The sequence below is a fragment of the Arvicanthis niloticus genome, chromosome 3 (assembly GCF_011762505.2).
Source record: "Arvicanthis niloticus isolate mArvNil1 chromosome 3, mArvNil1.pat.X, whole genome shotgun sequence".
Taxonomy (NCBI): Eukaryota; Metazoa; Chordata; class Mammalia; order Rodentia; family Muridae; genus Arvicanthis; species Arvicanthis niloticus.
Window position 1 is genome coordinate 68,604,828 of NC_047660.1, and position 23,770 is coordinate 68,628,597.

Consider the following 23,770-nt stretch of genomic DNA (forward strand, 5'->3'; position numbering starts at 1 on the left):
CGCCGGGCGCGCGCAGCTCCACTTCCGGCGTGCGAGGCGGTGACAATGGGAGCGGCGCGGGCGGCGCCGGGAGGCAGCTGACAGGCGTCTGAGGCTCCGCTTCATGGCCGCTCTCCCGCGCTGCCTTCGCTGTGCGAGGACCGGGGCAGCCCGCAGCGGTGCGAAGCCGGGGCCGGAGGCGGTAGGCCGAGTTGGGACGGGTGAGCGGCGCCGCTGAGGCGCAGCATGTGAAGCGGAGACGGCCTCGAGCGCGGGGCGAGCCTCTCAGCCGGCCGGCATGGCCACGACGGCCGAGCTCTTCGAGGTGGGTCCCGGGGCTCCGCGGGCGGTGGCGGGGGAGGGGTGGGAGCGGTGCGGGTGTCGGCGGGACGCTGGGCCGGCTCGGGTGGCAGGTCGGCCAGACGTTCTGGCGACGGGACGGACAGTGGGCAGGGCCGACTCGGGGAGCCCAGGTCCGGCGAGCCGGGTCTTGCTGTGCGGATCCTCTGGACGGTGCTGCGGGGGCACCTGAATTGAGACTCTGGGGAGCTTCTCCGGGCCGACGTTCCAACAAGCTTAGAAGCGGCATTGGGGTGCCTGCCGGCTCACCTTACAGTCGAAAAGGCTAGCAGGATTCTTTTTAGGACAATAAAGGCCTACTTAGCCTTACCACCGAAGGGAAGCGACACATCTTACTGACTGCTTTTAATTGCTGTGAAACCATCCAAATGCTAGTTAGAGGATCCTTGGGGCGGTGGGGGCGTTCAGGTGCTTTTCTTGAGTGTTTCAATATTTAAACTTGACAGTTGGATTTTGTGGTGTGTCAGTGTCAGAAGCCGTGAGGTTTGAGATAATGGGATGGGATTACAAAACAATGAAACAGTATCTCCTAAGTGAAAAAAAAAATAGAATTAGAGATATGAAGAGAAATGCAGGATGCACCATCTCCCCCTTTTGGGGCGTGATTACTTCATAGCAACAGAAGTGTAAGTTGTAGAGAACACTGCAGTTCACAGTTAAGAATTTCACCATAGGTGAAAATTGTATCCATTTGGTTTGAGCATTAGTGGATTCTGTGGCTTGAATTTTTAAATGCCATAGTTTCTGTAAAATATGTAACTTTTCACTGTTACTTTTTTTTGTTACTGAACCTTGCCTTGCAGTCATCCGTAGCATAGATACTGCATTTGTTCAGAGAAATAGCATGCTTAAATTGTAAGTTGTAATGAAAGTGGTTTGAGCAAAGGGTTATAATTACACCTAAGAAAAATTTATTGCTGTTCCTCAGATGTAAATGTCTGGAGATATATAATATTAGCTTCATTAATCATAAAATTCTGCTATCTGTTCATGTACACTAGGTCAAGGAAACAGTCTTAATACTCTGAACACTTACTGTGTATCCTTGGTCAAGATACTCGGTAATTCTGTAATTCCTTGTTTCAATTTTTACATTTTACAGGTTTTGGGATCTTTAAATAATACATTTCATGATAAGCTACTTATTAACAGGAAAAAACATTATCCTACTGTTATGTCCAAGATGTGTTCAGTAACTTATTTGAAAATGTGTTTTCTTTCCCAAGGATGAAGAAGGGAGGGGGTGAAGAAATTTCTATTTTGTTCTCTAGGTCTTGTCATTTAGTGGAGTTGTTAAAGTTGTTTAGCTTAGTGGCAGCAGTTCTGTAGGAGAGAAAGCCAATGATGGTACAGTAATTGGAAGATTAGTAGAACACATAGGCATACCGATAGGTCTCATAACTGTAGTGACCCCACCCCTGTCATTTTGTAGCCATTTCATCAAAATTAGAAACATAATAGTTACAATGAAATAGTACCAGTTATGTATAATTAAGTCTGTCTTTCCCTGGATGCCTGTGAGTCTAACCCTGCAATAGGCTCTGCTTGTGAATAAACCTTCATTCTCCAAGTGAAAAGTTGACTTTTTTACTATAGAGAGGGGAGAAGGAAAACGGCCCCCAGTGTCTGCTGCCATTTCCTGCAGCTGCTGCCAGAAATGTGGGTTGCAGATTAAGTCAGACAGTGTCTTTCTCTCCTACTTCCCATTCTAAGTCACAGCTGGAGAACTGGGGGAAAACAGGGCAGGATGTATTCAAGGATATTTTGTTTTTATGTATCCTGGTTTTCATGTCCTTCTAAATAGAATTGTACTTCCATTTTCCACATTAGAGAACTTAAGTGGAAACAAAGTTGAGCTTTGAATGTATGAAATTTCATTTCTAACTCTGCTTTTTATAAAATCTTATTACTGGTTTGGTGACTCATCCTTTTTTAACAGACAACTTCTGACAATAAAATCAAACTGTAAATCTTTCCTCAGTTGACAGAATGATTTATTAATAGGTGACTCAGTTATTACAATAAGGTATATCCTGGAAGTTACCCAGAATACCTTCTTAGTTTCATTCCTTGCTGACAGGTCTTTCTAAAGGAATCTGTCTGTGGTGTTTTTAAGTAATAAACTCGGGCTGGCCTATCTGAATTGAGATTCCTCGGTGGTTTGGGTTAATGACATATTCAGCATATTAAAACATGGCTTGGGTGGTAAATTTTTCTGCTGCTGCCTGCATTACTCTTTTCTATGTACTACTGAAAATACTTCCCTCTTCTTTGTTGACTGTCTCTCCTGTCATTCTTACTGATTCTTCAAATTTCTTTTGGTAGGTTACATTCTATAGGAGAGTTCTTTGTTAAAAACTAGGGCCAGTTATTCATTCAATTAATATTTTTGACTATCTATCAACTTCAAGATAAAGGGCTAAAATTAACAACACTGAATGTCTCATCAGACATGCCACAGAAAAGTCTATTGGTTAAAAGATCTTGAAGTAAGCCAGGCAGCCGTGGTGCACGCCTTTAATCCCAGCACTTGGGAGGCAGAGGCAGGCAGATTTCTGAGTTCAAGGCCAGCTTGGTCTACAGAGTGAGTTCCAGGACAGACAGGATTGCACAGAGAAACCCTGTCTCGATAAAAGGAAAAAAAAAATCTTGAAGTAAAAAATGATAGACAGGGTAGACAGATGAGTTAACTGGTGAACATGGTGCAGAGGAAGGTCAGACTCTTTCTCCTGAGGTAATTAGGGAAAGTTTCACATACTAATAGTATTGTGAGTTAGCTGGTAATAGATGAGTAGAAACTTCAAGGAGGAGAGTAACTGCAGCTTATAAGGGGAAGGGTATTTAAGAAATAATGAGAAGAGAGTACATTGTGTGTGTGTGTGTGTGTGTGTGTGTGTGTGTGTGTGTGTGTGTGTGTGTAGAAAGTAGTGGCTCAGGACATGTTTTTGACATGAGAGGAGAATTTGAGGAAGTTTTAAGAAAACTTTTGTAGATCATGTATAAAGGAGCTGTTGACTTTTTCCTAGTAGGCTCAAGTGAATCATACGATTTTAAAGTTAGTGTGAAGAATGACTTTCAATAAGGATTATCGATAGTCTGTCATTGTTATTAATATCTGTTCTTGTCATTTGGCAGTCCTTCAAAAGTGTCTGTTTTTGATTGTTTAACTTAGAACATAAAATTATTAAAGTAATTTAGTAGAGACAGAAAAATCAGGATTTGGGAAGGCATTTTGGAAAAGAACAGAGAATTTGGTTACTGAGGAGTTAAGTTTATGTGTGTGACTTTGGGAAAGGAGGTGGTTGAAGATATCTTAACCACAGCAAAGAAGACTCATAGGACTCTTTCAGGGAGAAGAAATGATATGGTAATTTTAAGTGTGTGTTAAGGAGAGAAGGAATATGTTTTGTTTTTTTAAGTATATGTTAGGTTGGATCTAATGGACGGTCTGTAATCCCAGTTAATTTAGAGACCACTGCAGGATTGCTAGTTCAAGACCATATGGGACAACTTAGATTCTTGTCTCAAAATGAAAAGGAAAAAAGACTGAGGTTATAGCTAAGTTCTTGACTAGCTCATAGAAGGCACTGAGTTAAATCCCCAGTGTTGCAAAAAGGAGGGAAAAATGTATAGATTAAAGCCAGGTGTTGTAACACATACCTGTAATCCCAGCCTTGGGAAGTGGGCAGGAGAATTAGGGGTTCAAGATACACTTGGCTAGAGTGAGACCCTTTTTCAAAAACCTAAAAATAAAACTACCCAACTAGTTTGAGCAGTTTTGAAATTACTACTTTATATTGATAATAATTTAGACTTGGGAATGGATGGCATCTCTCAGCTAACTATATGTCTCAGTAGCTGGATGGTCTGAGCAAATTACCTATTCTTTGTCCATGTGTTCTCTAATCTGTAGAATGGCTGAGAGAATAATCGTTGCTACTTCAGAAGAAGGTTATTTTGAAGATTACTTTATGTTTCTACCTAAGGATAGAGAGAATGAAGATTTACCTCAAATTTGACAAACTACTTAGAAGAATATAGTTAAAAGGATGGCAGCCACTTTGAATTTAATTAATAGGAAGGAGGGACCTGGCAGGGTAGCACATACTTCTGGAATTGGGGTTGCAGAACAGGAAGAGGGTGAGTTTGAAATCAACTTGAGCTATGTGAGGAGTTGTTTTTTTAAAAAAAAAAAAAAAAAAAGAGAGAGAGAGAGAATGAGATTGAGAGTCTCTCAGCTTTTCAGAGGAGACTGAGAAGTCATCCTAGAGAGAGTGGTAGCCAACTACAGTGAGAGAGAATTGTAGAAAATGACTGGAAGGTTATAGTTATGGTGTCTACAAGAACATCTGTCACACCCTACAACACTTTTCCTCATGGGTTTGTGCCTTTTCATGAATTTGAAAGTTGAAGACATGAATTTATTGAGTGAGAGGAAGCACACACATGGCAGTAGACACAGAGAAAGACTTCTCAAAGGCAGGACTCAGAAAAGATGTTCATTCAAACTCAGTAACAAAACAAACGTGGAGCCAACTTCTCTGATGTTCTCATTTTTTGGAATTGAAATCAGATGAGATGAAAGAGTGGAGCTAGGGTGATATTTAAAGAACATTCTTGCTTTAAAATTTTAAACCGAATTCTGTGATTCTCTGCAGTCATGTAAAAGATACCATTAGATTCTTTATTTATTTGGAACCTGAAATATCAGATATTTTTTCAGAAATAAAGCACATCCTCTCGTGGGAAAGATTTTACTTAATATAATGTAAAAAATTGATACATTTTTAACTACCACTGTTGAGTCATTTAAAACATTGACACCTTCTTAAAGATTGAATCTTATATAGGTAGTTTCCAAAAAACCTTTTGAAGTTTGTCTTGATTTTGTACATTAATGTGCTTTATTTTTCTGCCTTTCCATATTAGTTTGAGATTCATTTTTGTAGTCTGAGAAGGATTTTATAGTGCTTTTCAAATAACCAGAAATTAATAGTTTATTAATTTATAGAAAATATATAAAGAATATCATTAGAATCAAATGGAAATAGGACAAAATCATTCACTTACAGTGTTATTGTTGATTAGGCTCATATTTCTAATATATCTTGTATATTATATATTATAGCATATATATACATATACGTGTGTGTGTGTATGTATGTATCTCAGGATGTCAGGGTTATTTTTTAGGAGCCTTTCGAGGGGATTTGCACTTACCCCAAGTAGCTAGTATTTTGATTTGTTCAGCATTGTTCTATTGTACCACAGCTGGAAAGCAAGAACAACATGTGACAGAGCTTGCCTTTACTTTCTTTAATATGAAGAAAAGAATAAAATAAATAGGAAAAAGGATGTTATAAAACAGTAACTGAGACTGGGCCTCCTGTCACAGGACTGTGATCCCAGCTACTTAGGAGACATGGGCAGAAAAATTCCAAGTTCACTGCCTGGTTGGACTACAGAGTAAGTCCAGGGCCAGCCTGAACAACCTAATGAGGTATCGTCTCAGGGTAAGAGATGGGCTGGTAGTACAGTTCTGTGAAGAGGGCTTATCTAACCCGTTTGGATCCCTGCATTCAGTCTCATTAAAAGGACACAAAACAAAAAGGAGTAAATGACAATAAATTGCAGTTTGTAGGGGTGTAAGAATGAAGAAATGGTGGTGATCTTGTGGAGAAGAAACAGAGCCCTTCAGAGATCTGAGCCAGGCTTTGAATCGCTGTATATTATCTTTCTCCTTTTTGTTTGCTTTGTTTTTGGGTTTGTTGTTGTTGCTACTGCTTTAACAACACACTGCCCAATTTTAAAAGAAATTAATTTTTTCTTAGTGCTTGGAATTGTAATATCAAGGTTTTGACATCTGGAGAAGGCATTTTACTTCATCCATAGTAGAAGGCAAAAAAGGATGGGAGACAGAAGAGAGACTAGAGTAAGCATGTAATATTTGGTTAAAGAACTCACAGCCTCAAGCTCCTTTATAACTGGAATGAAGGTAGTTTTCATGATCTAAACACATTCTATTATAACTCATCTCACAACACTGCTTCATAGGGGATTACATTTCCAACGCATTGGGAAACATTCAAAGCTAGAAGTTGTGTTAATAGGCAGAAGGCATCTTGTAGAATAAGGTACATGACCTTAAGTTAGGTAGCTGGAGTGCCATGAGTTGGAGCCAGCTGCAAGGGTGATGGGGGTCTGGCTATTTGTTTGGGGAAACAGAAGTCAGGGTAGGTGGCTCAAGATGAGCTCTAAAACTCACAGAGAATGTGAACTCAATTGAGATTGCTTAGGGAAGTTTCTGAATAAAAAGAAGCACTGTTTGAATGGTTTCTTGGCAGAAATAAGCATTGTAAATGTAAGGGAAATAGACAACAGGCAGTAGTTGAACTTACAGTTTTGTTGACCTAAAAGAATACAGAAATACTTGACTGAAATTTTCTACTCTTTCACCTAAATTGTGGGGGAAATACTCTAGTTTCTTTGAGTTTGTGGGTCATTTGTACACATTATATTGATCTGTTTTGGAGGTAGTGATATAGGAAAATTAAAGTTGGTTGGACTTGTTTCAGTGGATTTGTATTCTTAATTAGAAGAAATAATTTCCAAAAGGTTTTCATTGGGGATGAGCACAATTGCCTTGCTTTGTCTTTCAGTTGCTAGTATTTAGAGAATGTGAAACCAGTTTACACAGTAGCCAGTTATGTGGAATTAAATATAATGTGGTAGTGCATGGTGCTTTGACTTTTGTTGCAGATTTGCTGAATCAAAAAAAAAATTTACTATGACCAAACAAAATGTGTAAACCTTTATTATGCTTATGAAATTCTAAAAGGTTGTTTGCTTGTTCGTTTGTTTTTGTGAAGAAGCCTTTTGGGAGGACTTGGCCTGTTGTTTCTCTACAATGCCAACCTGTTTTTTTTAACTACATGCTTGATATCTCACTCTGACACCTAATGCATGTCTGTAGTATGGTCCATGCAGAACCCAACTCTTGTTTTCTTACTCCTTACCCAGCTCCTTCCCTGGTCTCTTCGAACTCAATGAAAAGTACCTGCATAGTTGTTCAGGCCAGAAGCCTTTAAGAAAATTCTATTTCCCTTTTCCTTCTTTCTCTTCACTTCCATCCCTTCAGCAGTATATAAATGCCTTTCATAAAATTCTAGGAAGCCATTTCTCAGCACCCGCTTTCTGCCGCTTTCATCTTTTGGCAGTGTTGTTGGTTGTATCCTCTTAAAAGCAAATATTGAGACAGTTTATTATGCAGCACATTTATTTGGAGGTACCTTTGAGACAAAGAGGTAGGGTAAGGACGTAAGATAGGACATATGGAGAAAAGAACATCTGTGGCAGTGTGTGGTGTTGGTAACACCTGTGTGAGAAATTACAAAATTAAAATGACCTGTTTCTTTGTCTGGTTTTGACCAGACAGTCTATGCCTTTATCCAACTTTCTCAGTAATTGGAATCACGTTACATTAAGAAAGGTATATATTCAGTGAAATGGCCCTTAGCAGCTGAGGGGACCTCTGAGACCACTACCAGGTAAAAGCACTCCTACCAGCTCAAGCAAGCCCCTTGTTTCAGGGAGAGCTGAAGGACCGGCAGATTACTATCCACAATAGGCTACTCTTGTGTTACTAGATTCTATACCATATTCATTTAATTAGTAGATCCTCCAGCATTCTAATTTTGTCTCATTATGGAGGAAAACTACAAGATTATTAATAGAACAAATTTTGGGTCTCCTTGTGGTAGGTAGGTTGTTTCAAATTGCATCTGAGCCTATATCTTTTCTCTGTGATCATTCTAATTCCATCTTACTTTTAGATAATACTGTCTAAACTAGTTGATACAGTCTTCTTAGGCTATTGTGACATTTATTGATTGAGGGAATTGATCTTCCCTACAGAACTGTTTCTGTGACATACAAGATACTACTAGTCTCTGCCTTAGTGTAATAAAACCTCTGCTTCCTTTTGAGGGCCATGATGATTGCCCCTGACAAAGATGGAGGCCAGAAGGGAGCATCAGATGGCTTGGAACTGGAGTTACAGGCAGTTAGTTGTGAGATCCCTGATACAGAGTCTAAACTGAACTCAAGTCCTCTGGAAGAACAGTGAGCATTCTTATCTTTCCAGCACATGTAATGCAGTTCCTACTTCCTTTTTTTTCTTAGGCAAAAGCATTCTTCCTTTGGTACCATGATTTCTTTCACTTCAGACATGAGACATGAACAAATTAGCAGATAGAGTAGGCAGGGCAGTTTGTACTTTACTTTTTATTCCTAAGCCTAATAATTAGATCAGCATTAAAGGGTTTTTGGCTTGTTTGTTTGTTTTTGTTTTTTGGGGTTTTTTTGGGTTTTTTTGTTTGTTTTTTGTTTGTTTGTTTGTTTGTTTTTCAAGACAGGGTTTCTCTGTAGTCCTGACTGTCCTGGAACTCACTCTGTAGACCAGGCTGGCCTTGAACTCAGAAATCCACCTGCCTCTGCCTCCCAAGCGCCGGGATTAAAGGCGTGCGCCACCATTGTCCAGCAAATTAAAGGTTTTTAATTTGGAATATATCCTGCAACTTAAGAGACAGAGTACCACCTCTAAACTGGTGCTTTTCTTATACCTACAGTGTAGGTCTAGTTCTGAGTCCTCCGTTCCCTTGTTTATCTTATCTCTTATCTGGCCATTATTGAGAGAATACAATACAACACATTAAAAATAAACCTTAGAAGCTGTGTGGATGTTTTATTAAAGAGTAAAAATAGCATCTTCTTCTTGGGTTAATTTGACCAAGAGTGAGCCCAAATTTCAATTCTCTGCTTTTCTCCCTGTGTCTGTAGTCTGGTTACTGGCCTACCTATCTGTAATCTTTCTGTCACTGTTACCTGTTACTTGTAAGTTGTGCCTTGTGTCTGTTTTGTCCCCGAATCTGTGCCTGTCCCTAATAAGGGGCTTTATTCTGTATTTATTGAAAAGCACAGAAAACATGGCATGTGAGCAGAATTAGAGATACTTTCACAAAATCATAGAGTTTTACAAGAGAAGTTACTTTACCAGCCCCAGCTGACTCTTGAATAGCAAATACTACTGCAAACAGACATCATCAAGCTGTATCCAGATTGCTTCCAACATTTATGGTGGATATTGGATGCTTCCAACCTCTTGGCTGCTTTCAGCAAATGATTACCACAACACACATGCACAAATATTTCACTTTGGGTCAGGGTAGAAGACTTCATAATTTAAGATTAAAACTATGTTTAACTTAGATTGTAAAATATGATTGTATCGGTAATCCAAGGCAGATTCTTAAATGATCTCAAGGCTCTTTACTGCTTTGTTTTGAGGGCTGCCAAAAGTTAAGCGTTTTTGAGTTGACATATTTTCATTAAAATGTATCACTACAAAGTCATTGTTGCTCATATATTTATATGTGTTTTCTTATTAGGTAATAAATGTTTATAATTGTTGTATCTTCTTGGTAATTGGAACCTTTATAGTATAATTGTCTCTTGTAACCTATTTTAAATTCCAAGTTCTCTTTTTTGGTTAAGATTGTATTTATATGGAATAGCAGTTCTCGTCCCTTGACTGTGAGTCTTTTTTAAACAGTGTGTAGTTAAGTCATATTTTTCGTCCTCTACTAATCTCTGGAAAGTTACACTTACACTTAAAGTAGCTGTGAATGTAAAAGAACTTCTGTAATTTGCTGTTTGCTTTCTGTATAACCAAATAGCTTTTGCCCTTCATTTCTGGCCTATCTTAGTTGAGTTAATAATTTGTTGTGAAACATTTAAATTCTTCATTCATTTATTTTTGTGTGTATTCTTTAGAATTTTGTTTTTACTATGAAGCTTGTGTTTGAGTTCTTATCACACTCTAGTTTGAATTTATATCATCTTAAACTCAATAAAATTACTAACCGTGTTCTACATTCATCTCATTTATTGTTGATATCACAAAATTACCTTTACATATTGTATGCCCCAAACGTAAGCTTATAACCTTTGAAATATATTAATCTCTTAAATTTTGTATAAAACAAAATGTCAAGTTGTACCCAGAGTTGTTATTGTTTAGACTACCTACCTGTTAACTTACCTTTATTAGAACTTTTATTTCATGTGATTTTAGGTTATTAGTGCCTATTTATTTCACCTTATATTCTGGGCATGTCTAGTGGTATTACACTAATTAATCTCTGTCTGTCTGTCTATCTATCTATCTATCTATCTATCTATTAAATCTAGGAACATTTTTAAAAAGATTTATTTATGTATATGAGTACACTGTAGCTGTCTTCAGACACACCAGAAGAAGGCATCAGATCCCATTACAGATCGTTGTGAGCCACGACGTGGTTGTTGGGAATTGAACTCAGGACCACTGGAAGAGCAGTCATTGCTCTTAACGGCTAAGCCATCTCTCCAGCCCTTAAATCTAGAAACATTTTAATTTCTCTTTGCATTTGAATGCTAATGTTGCTGGGTATAGGTTTCTTTGACCATTTTTTGTTTAGCACTTTGAACTGATTGGCATCCACTTGCAGTGTGATAACAAACCCTGCTAATAGTCTTAGAAGACTTCGTGGCCTTATTCTTTAATGCTGTTTTCACAAGTCTTTGCCCTTCAGAGTTTGAAAGTGCTGGATTGCAGGCATGCATCATTGCCTAACATACATATTTACTAGTTGTAATATAATAATGCTTTTGCTGAGAAAATTTGTATGCTTGTTATCAGTGTATACATGTTTTCTCGTTTCATTGAATGTTGCTTTATGAGATTTTTTTAATAGAACATAGCTTCTCATCGAAGTTTACCTACTTTGTTAAGTACAGTTTCATTAAATATTTATGTAAATTGTTTTCAGTAGTACACACAATTCATAGTTACTCCAGAATCTTTTGTTTATATATGCAATTCCTTGTAATTTTATTTTATTTTTAATTTTTGTTTAAAATTTTGAGACAGGGATTGCTGTGCAGCCAAGACTGGCCTTGAATTTGTTATTCTGCCTCAATCTCCCAAGTGAGTGGAGAATAAAATTATGAGGTTAAATCTCTGAGCGTTTGTAACACTATTGATTTTACCAAAAGAGCTGCCAGCTGTCTTCTTAAAAGATTATATTTGTTAACATTTTTGACAGTAATGAAAGTGCAAATTTCACTTACTTTCTTTTTTCTTTTTTTACTTTCATTGAGCTCTGTAGTTAAAATATAATTTCTACTTCTTACGTTAAAAAGATAATAAGTTACTGGATGTCATGTGGCATGGGTCTTTAATCCCACCAGCACTTGGCACAGTAAAGACAGGAGGATCTCTGTGAGTTTAAGGTCAACCTAATTGTCATGACAAGTTTCAGACCAGCCAAGGCTATAAAGAGATATGCTATGTCCCCTCATCACCGCCTCTTCTCCCCTCACCCCCCATACCCTGCCATCATCACCGCCTCTTCTCCCCTCACCCCCCACACCCCTGCCACCTTCGTTGGTTTTGTTTTTTAATAAATTACCGTCTATATCCTTTCCTCATTTTCTGTTTGGTTCCTCCAGCTCGTCAGTAATGCTGGTCTAGTGTTTTAGCACCCTGCTTTTCTTTAAACAATTGGCTTTATTTATTGAAGGTTTTAAATAAGAACAAAATCCTTTTAAAAATATGTTTATTCTGTGAACCAGGAGCCTTTTGTGGCTGATGAATACATTGAACGTCTAGTGTGGAGAACTCCGGGAGGTGGTTCTAGGGGAGGACCTGAAGCTTTTGATCCTAAAAGGTAAACTTTAAAAAAAAAAAACAAACATAGTCCTAATATAGTACTACAAATTGTGTTTAGAATAGAAATGTTCTAATATAGTACTACAAATTGTGTTTAGAATAGAAATGTTCTAATATACTACAAATTGTGTTTAGAATAGTACTGGGATTCCTTTGAGTATTCATATAAAATGATTTTAATTAACAGTTCCTGCCTCAAAAATAGTTTCTTAGCATTAGAAGTCTGAAATTGTGTTTTTCCTTAAGCACATTAGCTGATTAGATAAAAGAATTTTATCCTTTATTAAAAATTTAATTTTTTTCACTTAGCATTAAATTAGAAAAGGCTGGTTATACTTCTGGAGTTACAACATGACTGTGTATGGTAGTGTATACCTGTAATCTCAGTACTCTAGAGGCTGAGGCTGGGTTATGAGTTGGAGGTTAGCCTAGAATACATAGCAAAACCCTGACTCTGAATAAGCAAATTAATAATAACTATGTTATTTTTAATAGCTGTAAATCAGGGAAATAGAGTCACTAAAATCTATAATGTATACAATTTTTGTTGTACATTTGTGTTCTTAAATTTTAAATAAAGTAGAGCTTGTTTGGATATTTAATGGGGATTTATTGAGGTTTTTATTTACCTTAGAGATAATCCATTGCACAGTCAATAACAAGTGGCTGTATTTCAAAATGCTATGTATTGTTGAGTCATGTGACCTGTTCAAAGTGAAAAGAAAGTTATGACATTAAAGAAATTGCAACAAGATGCTGTAAAGAAAATGAATATGCAGGTCCCTATCTCATAGGAGCCTTATTAAAACCTTCATAAAGCTGGTCTGTTCCTTATGGTTAATAGTAGGCAAATTGATTGTACTATTACTTTCCTCTACTAGATTACTAGAAGAATTTGTGAATCATATTCAAGAACTACAGATAATGGATGAAAGGATTCAAAGGAAAGTGGAGAAATTAGAACAGCAGTGTCAGAAGGAAGCTAAGGAGTTTGCTAAGAAGGTACAAGAGCTCCAGAAAAGCAACCAGGTATATACTTAGCTAAGAAATGAGTAGTTTATATAGACTATAATAACATTTTCGTTTTTCTTAGAGTATAGTATCTTTATTCCTTTTTGACTTTAGATCTTTCAAGAGTCATGTTAAATTATATTAACTTCTAATTCTCTGGTCCTATGGAATAACATATTAGTGTATTGTTACTGTCTACCACCAACATTGGCATTGGCATTGGCATTGGCATTGGCATTGACATTGGCATGCTACCACATGGGTTCAGAATCCCAGCACTACCCTTTTCAGGTTAGGGTGGTAGGTGCTTGAGTTCGACCCTTGTTTCACTTCTTAATTGAATAACCTTTCACAAGACTGACTAGTCCATAGCCCTGCATTTTGAGAAATACCTTATTAGTATGGATATTTAAATAGTCATTTTAATTCTATTTAATCGTAAATAAGACCAGAACTGGATTACATTATTCCCTAGAGTAGTAGTTTTTAACCTTCCTAATGCTGTGACCCTTTAATACTATGCTGACCTCCAACCATAAAATTACTTTGTTGCTACTTTATAGCTGTAATGTTGCTATTGTTAAGAATCATAATATAAATATTTGACATGTAGGATATCTGATACATGATCCCCCAAGGGGTTGTGAACTGCAAGTTGAAAACCACTGCCCTCAAGAAATTTGGTTTGAGTAGTTTCACAAAAGTCATTAGGATATGCCTCAGTGAGGGTTCTACTCTAACGGTGAGAAAAACAGGTGTACAGCTCTCCTCAGTCCACTTTCCAGTAACATCAAACCACTAGTCTGCCCTCAGCTATATGCTTGCTGACTTCTTAGCTCTTCTTAGGTCCTGAAATTCACCTGAATGTCAGAATCTCTTTGACTCTTTGACTGTCTTGGTTTAATTTGGAATTTATCTTTGTTAAGTGTAGTTTAAAGAACATTGTTGAACTTTGCTTACTCTCAGAGGCTGTTCTTCAAATTCTTTGGAATTAGCAAGCTTGTTTCTGCTAAAACGTCATTTTATGTATTTGGTTAAAGAAGTCAGTAATTTATGTATGTTAAGTGTGTTTTTGAATAATCATGGTGACGGTTTCCATATACTTCTAATAAAGCTTTGCCTTGAGTAATAAAAAAAAATAACATTAATAGTTGAGGTAACAAACGGGAGCCAGTCTGCGTGAGTTTGAATTGTAACCTGACCACTAAGCTAATTGTATAATTTCAAGTAATTTGACATCTCCAAGCTTTGTGTTTTTATGTGTAAAATGGGTTGTGATAACTAAAGAAGTAAATATATTAATAGCAATATATAATTGATAAGTGATATATTTAGAATATTATCTAATGCAAAGCAAGTTCTCAATAAATGTTTTGGCTTCCCCACCCCTTTAAGAGTAGAAGAAAAAGTGCTCACTTCGGCAGCACATATACTAAAGTTGGAACAATACAGAGAAGATTAGCATGGCCCCTGCACAAGGATGACTTGCAAATTCGTGAAGTGTTCCATATTTTCGAGTGATCATGGGACTCTGTTTTTTATCCTGCTTGTTCTTTGACTATCTGGGTTTATTGTCTTGCTTGTTCCTGGACTATTTGCATCTATTGTATTGCTAGTTCCTTAACTAGAACTGACCTTAATACTTGCATGTAATTTAAACGGCATAAAAGCAAAAAAAGGAGGAGGAGGGATGGGATGGGATAGGAAGTTAATGGGGGGGGGGGGGGGGAGGGAATGGGGAAAGGGAATAACATCTGAAATGTAAATAATAAAATATCCAATAAAAAAGAGTAGAACAAAAGAATCTTATTGAATTATAAGCAGTTATCATTTGTCCTGCTGTTGGCAAATCTAAGGAATTTATTGCATTGTTTTTAATGTGTTGTAGGACAAAGGAAAGAAAATGCTGAAAGTAATACAATTTTGCTTTAGTAAAACAATTGCTATAGCCTATACTGTTTTCAAAACTTGGAAAGAACAATTTTATCACAACTGTTAGTGTCACTGCATTTTGGAAGGAAGTATTAAGACAGAGTCTGCTATATAGCTCACAGTGGCTACCCCCTTGCATTGTTTTTCTATCTTGGTGTCCCATGTGCTGAAGTTATAGCACATACCAACACACCTAGCTTAGCATTGCTTTTTAAATATCTTTAATATTAATTTTTTTAATCAATATACTCTTTAAGCTTCTGATACATTTTTAAAGATATTTCCAATTTGGTAGCAAGTGTTCTTTAAAAGTACAATTCTACAAGCTGGAGAGGTGGCTCTTGGGTAAAGTATTTGCTATGCAAGCATGAGAACCTGAGTTCCTAAAAAGCTGGGTTCAGTGTCTGCATGTATCTGTAACCCCAGCAACGAATAGGGATGAGATGAAGAGGTGGAAAAAACAGACAGGATCCCTTTGAGCTTTTATGTTGGAATGGCAGCAAGCTCTCTAATTTCAGAGCGTTCCTGTCTCACAATGTAACATGGAGCAGTAGAGGAAGGCTCCTGATGTTGACCTCTGACCTCTACACTGCACTGCATAGGCACGTGTACCTCCTGACATGCATACTCGCCCTCCTCCAGAACTAGTCCTTGGATGCTTAATTGTCTTCACAACCATTTAGGGCTTTTGCCTGTGGTATAAAAGTTAAGACTTTTTAGATTGTGTCATGCTAGTGAGTATGAATTGTTTTGTGGTCCTCTTATATAAGTTTTGGTGAGGTTGGTATGTGATCTACCATTAATGTCCTGAGCTGGTAGTTTACTTTTAATAGGTATTATATTACAAACTTAATTGTCTGATTATATTTTCTCTGTGCACAAATTCCTAGGTTGCTTTCCAACATTTCCAAGAACTAGATGAGCACATTAGCTATGTAGCTACCAAAGTGTGTCACCTTGGAGACCAGTTGGAAGGGGTAAACACACCTAGGCAGCGTGCGGTGGAGGCACAGAAATTGATGAAATACTTTAATGAATTTCTAGATGGAGAATTGAAATCTGATGTTTTTACAAATTCTGAAAAGGTAAGCATTGCCAAAAGAAATAATCAAATTTTAATTGGTTTGCCTTGTATTTTTAAAAAGATCTATTGTATGTGGGGGATGCACACACCTGTGCACAGTTGCCTTGCATTTTTATGAAGTTATAATTAGTTTATAAATGCTGAGGTACTTGCATTTTTAAGCATTTCTTTATTCTTTAACTATTAATAAAATGTATATAGTCTTTAACAGTTCTATATTATTAGGTGATCAATCTAACCAAAAGTGGTGATGAGTTGAAATGTCTTTCTATAAAGGAATTCTTGTCATAACATAGTCACCTAATTGTCATCTAAAGGTATATGGTGTTGGTTGTTTTACAATCTTGAGAGAAGGCACCTTGCTTTCCTCCCTTTAGAGGGAAAAAGTCAAAATGTATGAGAAGAAAAGGTGTCCTCATGAATCATGTATCCTCCTTGTACTTTTACCCACTCATGTGTTGAATACAGTCTTACAGATTTATTCCAAATTTACTGTGTAGAACATCAGATTTTAAGATATTAAAAACTAAGTATTAAGGACCTATGTTTTGAATTAAGCAACGTATTTTTGTGAATAGGACTCTAAAGCCAAAGGATTTATAATTTTTAGATGTTAAGAAAAAATGGTTACATGTCTGTAGATAATCCTTCTAAAGAAAAGACAGCGTTCAAAAGATTGAATTTCAAGAATTATAGAATAGTCCTGATAATATCATTAAAGTATGATGCTTAAGGATTTGTTAAATATTGGTAGTATTGTTTTATATTTATTCAAGGGTATATATAGACTTGAACAGTAAATTGCATGTCAGGATAGATCTGTAATTTTAAAGCTTTTTTTCCTAAATATTAATAAGTACAGCATGAAAGTACCTATTTAAAAAATAAAAATTTTGTTTTATATAGAAGCAGTTGACTATAAAGGCCAGTTCTTCAAATTACTTCTGATCATATCTGTTGGGTTGTGTGCTCTAAGCAAAATACAAGTATCTTAACCAATATGTTAGCCTGTTGTTTTGAAAATATTGTTTTAATACAATATATTCTGATTATGGTTTTTCTTTCTCCAACTTCTTCCAGATCCTCCCCATTCTCCTAGATACTCAAGCCTACTCCTTTTCTTCCTCACTCATTATGATACAAGCAGGCATCTAATTATTTTATTTATTATTTTTATTATTTTATTTAATAATTTAATAATTTTTTTATTTTATCTAATAGTAATGGCTATTATTATTATTACTATATAAAATAAAAACAAGCAAACCACAATAAGGCAAATCAGAGGAAAATGAGCCAAAGAAAAAGCTCAAGAAACATACAGAAACATAGCTTTTGATGTTACTGTTGTCTACTAATGTCTTTAGGTTTTAGTTGAAAGAAAATAGCCTTTACATTGTTAATATCTTTCTTGATTACTAAGTGGTCTGTAATTGGAGACTCACAGTATTAAGTTAATTTTTCTCCTTTGCTTCACTCTCATTTGTATCTTGGTTTCTGTTGTTGTTTATCTAGTGTGCTCTATATTTTTTTCTGCTTTTCCCACTTGTCTTGTTTTGTTTTGTCTCTTGGTTACTGTTTAATAATGAAGAGTCATCAGTTTTTGGCTTGGAACTGTAACAGCTAGCATATGTTAAGAATGTATATGTGGGGTTGTAAGAGTTGCCTTAGTGGTTAAGAGAGCACATAGTTTGCCTTGCAGAAGACAAAGCTTCTGTTCCCAGAATCCACATGGGTGGTTGACAACTATTCATATTTCCAGTTCCAGGGAGTCTAACACCCTTTTCTGACCTCTGTGGCCACCAAGTGTACATGTAGTACACATACATACATGCAGGCAAAGGTCATACACATAAAATTAAGTAAATAAATAAAATTCTAATTCATATGTGATATTAGATTGAAAATTATCAAGTAAATTTCTGGCTATCTCAGTTTTAGGATTTTTGCCAGCCATTTTCCCAATGGAAAGAAAAGGAAAGTTACCTACATAGTTCTAGGGAGACTTGACTGTAGGAGGAATTAGAAGTAGATGAAATGCCAAGCACATCATATTACTTTTTTCTTCTTGTCTTCGTGTGTGTGTGTGTCCCTCCCTTATTCTTACTGCATACATTAAACAAAGTTTGCAGTCTTATAAGGATATTGTCATTTTTGCTTTAAAAAATGTTTTATGTTTATTTCTATCTTTACATGTATGTATATACATATGTATGTTTTGTTTTCCTTTCTTAAGACAGGTTCTCCTGTAGTGTATGCTGTCTTCAAATTCTATACATAGCCAAAGACGACTTTGAATTTCTGATCTTCCTTCATCTCTTAGGTGCTAGGTACAGGTGTGCATCAGCACACTGGTTTTTATAGGATGTTGGGGGTAGAACTCAAGGCCTGTGCATGCTAGGCAAACACTCTACAAACTAAGCTACACTTTATTCTTACACTAGTATCTTAGTGCTTTTTTGTGTATAAGACCTGATAAATATTGTAAACTGTTTTAAACTGCTCAATTGTAAACTGTTTATGACGTGTTGTTTTGGTACCTTTTTGTATTTATTGAAGCATATTTTAAGTGATATTGAAATCTCGAGGGCTATATATACTTTAAACAATTCTTACCAAACAATTAGCTCTGAGGATTCAGTAAAATACCTTTTAAAAAACAGAAGTGTGGTCCTTCTACTACTACATCAAGCAAAGTTTCCAAGCAGCATGCTTACTGAAAGGAGTAAGAACAAACAAAACCCTGATGAAAGCAGAGCTGGATATTAGCTGTGTTCTGAAGAGGATGCTGATGAGGAAAAGTAATGGACATCACTAGTCAGACTGCATGGCATAGGGGATAGTGAGACTGGAGGACACCTGTACTCACATGTTAGGGTGACATTGAGTAACTGCTGAGTCAGACAGGGAGAGGTCTGAAGCAGGAATATCACTGTGCACTGTCACATGGAATAAGCAAGAACGAGTCCTGCAGCGCTCGCTTGCCAGAGATAGCATAAGCATGTAGAGAAGTCTGTACTAATGTTCTTAGTCCTTCTTTCTTGCTTATGTGACTCTTCTTTTTATGTGTAAGAGTATGAATCATCACAAAGAGTTATTAAATTGTGCCAAAATAAAAGCACTAAACTTCAGTTTAAAGGAAGAAGTGGCTCCTATATGACTTTCCTGTACTGTTTCATAAATAAGCATAAATGTCTACACTTAAAGAATTTTAGAAACCTTGCCTAAGTTCCTTTGTTCAACTTGAAAATGAATACTTGAAATTGTATTCACATTTCTGTACTTTATTTCACTCAAGATACTATATTAAACTGTTGTCTTTGCTTTTTTGTGCATGTGTTATAAGTTCATATGGTTAGTAACCAATTTGTTATCATTGTATTCATTCAGTTTAACATATACAGCAGCATAGTCTAAATCTTAAGTTTGCCTATTCTGTTTTTCTGTTTGACTCATAAACTTAGTCGAAGTTTGCTTTTGACAAACAAGAATTTTTAATTTGTTCAGAGTAAAATTGAACTGCAGATTTTGTTGGGAAGAATTATGGTATTAATTTTTAAAAATCACAATGTTTTAAGTACCAAAAGGATACATGCTTAGGTTTTGAGTTGTTATGGTATTACCCACAGAGTTTTAAAGAAAATTGTTTGGGCCCGATGTTACAACTGTATGTAGGGAGGTATTAATCTTTTCAGCTATACTATTAAATTTTGAAATGTAAGAGGTTTTTTTTTTTATTGTTCCTTTTACTTATTTTTAATAGATAAAGGAAGCAGCAGACGTCATTCAAAAACTGCATCTGATTGCCCAGGAGTTACCTTTCGATAGGCAAGTTTATATCTCAAGAGCTTACTTCTCAATATGATTTATGGAATAAAATTGTATTTTTCCTGCTCATTGAGGCAACAAGAATTTATTGAGTACCTCATTTGTACAAGATACAATGTAATGTAATGATAAACCTTGAAGCAAAGGTGTTTCTTTGCTTTTTGAAAAAAAAAAATTGATGGAGATCTTTTAAGTTGACAAAGTGAGATTTTGATTTTCCTGTTTGGAACTTTAAGAACCTGGCTGTGCTTGGCTATCCAACTTCATTTTTGTTTTTTCCAATACTAGACCAGGGTTAAATTAAGGGTTCTGGTCATCTTTGAAAAGCTTGTGAAAGCTGTATAGTTTTGTCAAAAAATTAAGGTGTGTACAGATTGTTGTATATAACTGTATGGAGTTTTAGAGTACCTGTAGAACCTATTCTAGAGAATTGAAGTTAAGAACACTCTTTTAAATGCAAGGTCCTGGGGCCATCACTAACTAGATTTTACCCTAAAATAAAGCTGTCCACTGAGAAAGAAATATTCTTCATGCTTTTATCTAGGAATGCTGAATTCCTTTAATGAAATCTTAGAAGAAGCAGTCTCTTCAGGTGGTAGTCTGAAAGAAATCTAGCTTTCCACATAACAGAGAGCATGGTTTTCTGTTGATACTTAAAGGTCTTCAGATACAGCTACAATGTGAATATATATTGTTATACTTAAAACTTGACCGTACTTTCCTAGCATACAGTTAACTACCTCTCATATTTATTTTACTCTCAACCCTGTACCATAACAGATGAGCAGTAAGAGTTGGACCATTGCTTAAATAGATAAAGTGTCTAGGTCAAGATTAGGGATGTTAATAATCAGCTGTTTTCTCTAGTCTGCCTTACATTTTGGTTTTCTCCACTAGACTGTTACCATTGTTTGTGCCTGTGTTTATCTTCTTTATTCTGTGTGTGTGTGTGTGTGTGTGTGTGTGTGTGTGTGTGTGTGTATGGGCGAGAGACAGACAGAGAGACAGAGACAAGAAAAGAGACAAGACACAGACATCTGAATGCTGGCGAATCAATCCAGACTCTCACATGTTAGGCATGCCTCTCTGCCAAGCCTTAGAGTTGTGTGTGTGTGTGTGTGTGTGTGTGTGTGTGTATCCTAATTAGATCTAATGTATTCATATAGATCAATATAGCCTTTCTGGCCTTTCTGTTATCTACCTTGACTCTGGTTATAATGTTTTTGTATAGCACTATAAAAGTGTATTTTTTTTCTTCACCTGCTTTTAGAATCTCCTGTCCTCATATGATGAATTATATAATATCTTTCAAACTCACTTTTCTTTGATGCTTAATATAATATTACAAATGTTTTAGTGTATATTATGATTTTCAGTTTGTAAAAATTGATGGTTATCTCGTAGGCTCATCACTGAATTCTTTTATAGTCTATTTCATTTTCCTAGTTTTAGAATAATTTGTTTCGGGTTTTTATCATTTGTGATTACTGAATTATCATATATGATCATTTTTAACAATAGCCAATTGAATTTAAAACAAGTAAGGCAAAATCAAGCATTGAGATTGGCTGAGTTGTTGGTGCTTCAAGTGGAACTCTTCCTTTAACAAAGGAGTTGGTTATTCCACATAAATTTCCTAAATGAGAAATAGCAATTTCATTTGACCTGCCAAATTCCAGTACCTAGCATGTTTCCTTTCAGTATTCTTTTCCACAGCTTTATATTTTCTTTTATAATGACAGTTTACTATTCTGATAGTCTTGTATTTAAGAAAAGTTAGAAAGATAATACAGAGTCCCCATACATCCCTGCCCCAAGTTTCTCCCCACTTTGTATTGTCTTACATCATGTTATCTTTGTCATGACCTCATCATTGATTTTCTGCTTTTCAGGTTTTCAGAGGTAAAATCCAAAATTGCAAGTAAGTGCAGTATATTTATTTAGCACTTTTTTTTAAAAGAAAAAAAAACTGGTATTAAAAAAAAATAGCAGCCGATGGTGATGATACCATTGATTCTTCCCATCCTAGAGTTTGTATCATTTTCCCTCAAAACACCCAACTTCTGCTGTATTCTTCCAGGACCTTGTATGTGTGTTGATGTAGTTTTCTATATCTTAAATCAGAAACAGGTAGCTTTAGAGTTTCTGTATTTAGCTTAACTATGTATTTTCAGAGATAATGTTCAGTTATATATCTCTGAAAAAAGTTTTATTTTTTTTTTAATTGCAGAGACAGGAGCATTTAATTCTTATTTAGTTATTTGACTCCTTACATGTTTATAGTTTGTATTTTTCGGTTTGTTTTCTTGAAACAGGGTCTCACTGTATATCTCTGGCTATCCTGGAACATACTATGTAGACCAGGCTGGCCTGGAACTCGCAGAGATCTCTCTGCCTCTGCCTCCTGAGTGCTGCTGGATTGATGCCAGTGTTTGGGTTGTGTTTTAAGCTATATCCATGCTTCTGAGAAAAAAAAAATCACTATAATTTTACTAGGCTTCACCTGTGTTAACTGTTTAGTAAGCCATTTTGCAGAAAGCCAACCACCTGTGTTTTCAAGTCTTAGAATAAGGACATGTATAGGTATTTGGATTCCCTAAGAATATTTTTAATCACTGTAAATTAATGCAAGGTTCGAATAGTAAATAAGAACTTTAATAGCCTTGAGAATATGGTTTTAAATCAAGGGCCACATACTATCATAGGATAAAATTTGATAGTGAATCAACTGTTATTCATAATAGAAGTAAGTACCTGAGCTCTAGTAAAAGCTTTTCTAGATCTCATTACTTTCCAGAGCTTTAGATTAAAGAATTTTTTTCCTATATTTTGCCATCAGAATTGACATGTCCTTTTTCTTTCATTTAAATATGTAGTCACCTTTTGGTTTAAGTAATAATTATAAATGGCCATAATAATCTGAAGAGTTTGTCAGCTCTTACCAGTTTATAAGTTTTTGTGTATGAGCTGGAGTCATTGTTTATAATCTCATGTTTTTGGAATTCTTCCAAAAGAAGATTGCCCCATAACCACTATAAATTTTTGTAATCTTTGTAGACTTAGATAGCTGTGTATAAGTTGTATACTTAGCTTGTCTTGGTGCAGTTGGATGTTTTTCCTTTTAGGTAAATACCACGACTTGGAATGCCAGTTGATTCAGGAGTTTACCAGTGCCCAGAAGAGAGGGGAGGTCTCCCGGATGAGGGAGGTGGCAGCAGTCCTGCTTCATTTTAAGGTAAATGGTAAGATTTTTAACTCAAGATCAGCTTCAGGGTTCTGAAGATTTCCTATTCTATGTCCCTCAATTACCCTTAATTATTGTATAACTATGTTATTTAATAGTTAAGGGTTTTATGGTGATCTTAATGTTATATTAAGGAATTTAAAATAGTTGGGGAAAGAAAATCATGTCATCAGCCTTCTTGCTTTTTAATGTATTATTGTTCTTGGTCAGAAATACTTGTAAGTAAAAAGAAAACCTGACTAAATATCTGGTGGAAGATAAGAACCAAAGACTAGATGCACAGTGAGTAGAAATCTGCGAGATCTCAGGTGTGGAAGACAAATATGTGGATTATGGAGCTGTCTTCCTGGAATCTGCACTGGGAAGAAAAATCTCATTGAAAATTCCTATTAATTTAATCATGGAAAACAGGACAAGATACCTATGTTAAGTTACTGGACTGTTCTCTAGCACTAATTTAATTTATGTTTGATGATTGTTGATCATTCACTGGGATACAAGGCATAGTTTAATTACATATAGCACTTTTGTTGAGATTGTTATTATAATAGAACCAGACAAT

At 36.0% G+C, this 23,770-nt stretch overlaps 1 protein-coding gene and 1 non-coding gene across 2 annotated transcripts in view; both read left to right on the forward strand.

Annotated features, from left to right (window-relative positions):
• The first annotated feature begins 9 nt into the window (after window positions 1-9).
• The window catches only part of Exoc5 (exocyst complex component 5), a 48,478-nt gene continuing 24,717 nt past the window's right edge, over window positions 10-23,770 (forward strand). The window contains exons 1-7 of the mRNA XM_034499036.2: window positions 10-304; window positions 12,013-12,107; window positions 12,991-13,138; window positions 15,943-16,137; window positions 19,900-19,964; window positions 21,857-21,885; window positions 23,090-23,199. Of these exons, the coding sequence (XP_034354927.1) occupies window positions 278-304; window positions 12,013-12,107; window positions 12,991-13,138; window positions 15,943-16,137; window positions 19,900-19,964; window positions 21,857-21,885; window positions 23,090-23,199 (669 nt within the window). The 5' untranslated portion in view covers window positions 10-277. The remainder of the gene's footprint in view (window positions 305-12,012; window positions 12,108-12,990; window positions 13,139-15,942; window positions 16,138-19,899; window positions 19,965-21,856; window positions 21,886-23,089; window positions 23,200-23,770) is intronic.
• LOC117706479 (U6 spliceosomal RNA) lies at window positions 14,529-14,635 on the forward strand. The gene has a single exon (XR_004606564.1). It is a non-coding gene; the product is annotated as a U6 spliceosomal RNA (small nuclear RNA).